Source organism: Corvus brachyrhynchos, unplaced genomic scaffold, assembly GCF_000691975.1.
Source record: "Corvus brachyrhynchos isolate BGI_N302 unplaced genomic scaffold, ASM69197v1 scaffold99, whole genome shotgun sequence".
NCBI classification, from domain to species: domain Eukaryota; kingdom Metazoa; phylum Chordata; class Aves; order Passeriformes; family Corvidae; genus Corvus; species Corvus brachyrhynchos.
The window spans coordinates 60384-63156 of record NW_008239778.1 but is presented as its reverse complement, the minus strand read 5'-3'; the positions used below and the strand labels follow the sequence as shown (position 1 = coordinate 63156).

The window sequence follows — 2773 nt, the reverse complement described above, 5'->3', positions numbered from 1 at the left end:
ACACAGCCCCCAGACCTGCCCCAAGCCCGCCCCGAGGAAGGAGGGTCCAGCCCCCGCCCCGGTGGTCCCGCTTTCCCCACCACGAGTCACGGCAGCGCCCGCAGCAGTGCCCGCGGCTCTCGGGTTTATTGCTCCCGCGGGGAGAGGTACAGAGTTGAGGTACCCGGGGATGAGATTGGGGGGTACCCGGGTAACCCCTTGGGGGACCCGGCCCAGCTGAGTTTGACCCGCTGCTGGGGTAGGGGGATGTCCCTGAGCGATGCCGAGGGTCCCAGCCGTGGTGGCTCAGCCAGGCCAGGGCCGGTCCGGGGGCGCGGCAAGGTCGTAGTCAAAGTCGGCAAAAGTGGCGGGGTCGGGTGGGGGCTGCTCAGGAGCTCGCGGGGCCACCGCTACCACCACCGGGTCCTTCTGCAGCAGGTCCGCGTCGAAGGCCACCCCGCGGAAGAAGGGGTGGCCCTGGAAGTGGTGGAGGTAGCGCAGGCGGTACAGGGGGTTGTGGCACAGCAGCTGCGGACAGAGAGAGGACAGTGAGAATGGAAATCTCAGCATCCGGCCCTGGGGCCAGTGGGAACCCCAAAATCCAGGCAGGAGGGTTACCTCGGCGAGCAGCCGGGCCAGCTCAGGGCTGAACTCAGGTGGGCTCTCGTAGCTGCTCTGTTTGACACGTTCCAGCATGGCCACATGGTCCCCCGCTGGCGCCACAGGGAACTGGGGGGACAGACAGTGAATTCAGGGTCTCCCTGAGGTGTCCCTGTTCCCCCACCCTGTGGTCCTCACCTCCCCACTGGCCAGGGCGAAGAGCAGGACTCCCAGGGACCACCAGTCGGCCGCGTGGCTGTAGGGCCCTCCGCTCAGCACCTCTGGGGCTGTGGGGAGAGTGGGTGAGCACCCGGGGGTCTGTGCCCTCCACCACAGCCCCCCCAGCACAGCCCACCTTACCCATGTACTGCAGGGTGCCACAGATTGTGTGGGCTCGCTCGCCCCACTGCAGGTACCGGGAGAGGCCAAAGTCGGTGAGCTTGAGGTGTCCTGTGGGGCCAGACACCACGTGGGAACCCGCAGAGAGGGTGTCCCCATGGACAGGGTGTCCCCACGAATGGCACGTCCCCAAGGCAGTGCCACCAGGCTCTTACCTCTCTCATCCAGGAGGATGTTCTCCATCTGAAATCAGACAGGCACTGGGGTGGCCTCTCCGTGCTGGGGGTTCAGAGACCCCCCCACCCCATCCTCCAGCCGCCCAGCCCCACTGCCACCCACCTTGACATCTCTGTGCATGATGCCCAGGTCGTGGAGGTACACTGGGGACAAGACAGAGCCGTCAGTGCCGTGCGTCCCCTCCCAGCACGGCGCCCATTGCCACCCCTGGGGTCCCTGCAGGTCCCCGTTGGTGGGGACAGTGGTGGCTGTCCCCAGCATGGCGGGTCACTCACCCAGCACCAGCACCAGTTCGGCGGCGAAGAGGCGGACGGTGGCTTCGGCCAAGCAGCCGGCCGTGCGCCACAGCGCGTGCAGGTCCCCGGTGCTGCAGTAGGTGCACACTGCCGGGACAGGTGACATGCCTTACTGACTGGCTGGGGTGGCACGGGCGCAGGGGGGGGTCACTGGGACCATGCATCGAGGTGGTGGAAGCACCAGGGCAATATGGGCACCAGGTTAAGGTGACACAGGCATGAGTAGGGTGGCATGAGAGCATGCAAGTACCACGGTGACATCGGCAACAGAGCCCTGTGGGCACTGGGAACACACAAGCACCCAGGGCCACATGAGGTATTAAAATGACGTGGTCCTTGGGGCTCACACAGGCACCGGGAACACACAAACCGCAGCGGCCGAGGTGACCACAGCCATCAGGGCCGGCCAGGCACCAGCACTGGGGTGCTTTTACCACCCCCACACTGGCCCCTGTCCCACCGTGGCTTGTGTACGCACTGATGAAGAGGTGGCGCTGGCCCTGCCAGCTGTCCCCCAGCCCGTGGACAAACGGGTGCCTGACCTGTCTCTGGGGACACAAAAGCACAGAGGGTGAGCGGCCCCCGGGGTAGGGGGGTCCCGGGGGGCCGGGGACCCCCCTTCTGTCATCTTCCATCCGCAGCTCTCACGGCTTCCTGATGTCCCCATGGCCACCCTGAACCCCTTCACGGGCTGGGGTCCCTCCTGGGCCCCCCCTCACCTGGATGCTGACTTCTTCTTTGCACTGTTTGAGGGTGTCACGGCGCAGCACCTCCACCTTAGGCACCACCTGGGGGGGCGGGGGGAGTGAGGCACTGTCAAGGGAGGGGACAAGGGCAGGTGGGAGCACCCATGGGCCCCGGGGGTCAGCACCCACCTTCACGGCGCAGACCTTCTCCCGCCCACAGTCCAGCACTTTGAGGATGGTCCCGAAGGAGCCTTTGGCCACGAAACCCAGGATCTGAGGGGAGGAACAGGAGCTGAGCTCTCCACGGAGATGGATTTGGGGTGCTCAGGTGGGGGGTCCTGTTCACGTTGGAGTAACGTGAGGGGCCCAGAGCACATGGGGACCTGGAGGACCCGATAGAGACCCCAGCAGGGTACATGGGGACCCGGTATGGGGCACAGGGACACGGGGGACAGGGACACGATAGGGACCCCAGCACGGCAGCGGTGGGTGTTGACAGAATGCACAGGACCCCCGGGGGTACACGCGGGACCTCGGTGGGACAGCAAGCTCCGGTGTGGTGCAGAGGAACCCCGGCAGAACACACCGAGACCCGACACGGATCCGGCGGGGATAGAAGGGGACCCGGTGGAACGG

The 2773-nt window shown here is 66.2% G+C and overlaps 1 protein-coding gene across 1 annotated transcript in view; it reads right to left on the bottom strand.

Moving 5' to 3' along the window:
- Nucleotides 1-102: 102 nt before the first annotated feature.
- LOC103621561 (uncharacterized serine/threonine-protein kinase SgK494) overlaps nucleotides 103-2773 on the bottom strand; it is a 3506-nt gene continuing 835 nt past the window's right edge. Inside the window, exons 2-11 of the mRNA XM_017742943.1 lie at nucleotides 2327-2460; nucleotides 2171-2239; nucleotides 1930-1999; nucleotides 1431-1538; nucleotides 1258-1298; nucleotides 1134-1161; nucleotides 940-1029; nucleotides 778-866; nucleotides 598-708; nucleotides 103-507 (exon numbers count right to left, since the gene is read on the bottom strand). Of these exons, the coding sequence (XP_017598432.1) occupies nucleotides 286-507; nucleotides 598-708; nucleotides 778-866; nucleotides 940-1029; nucleotides 1134-1161; nucleotides 1258-1298; nucleotides 1431-1538; nucleotides 1930-1999; nucleotides 2171-2239; nucleotides 2327-2460 (962 nt within the window). The 3' untranslated portion in view covers nucleotides 103-285. The remainder of the gene's footprint in view (nucleotides 508-597; nucleotides 709-777; nucleotides 867-939; nucleotides 1030-1133; nucleotides 1162-1257; nucleotides 1299-1430; nucleotides 1539-1929; nucleotides 2000-2170; nucleotides 2240-2326; nucleotides 2461-2773) is intronic.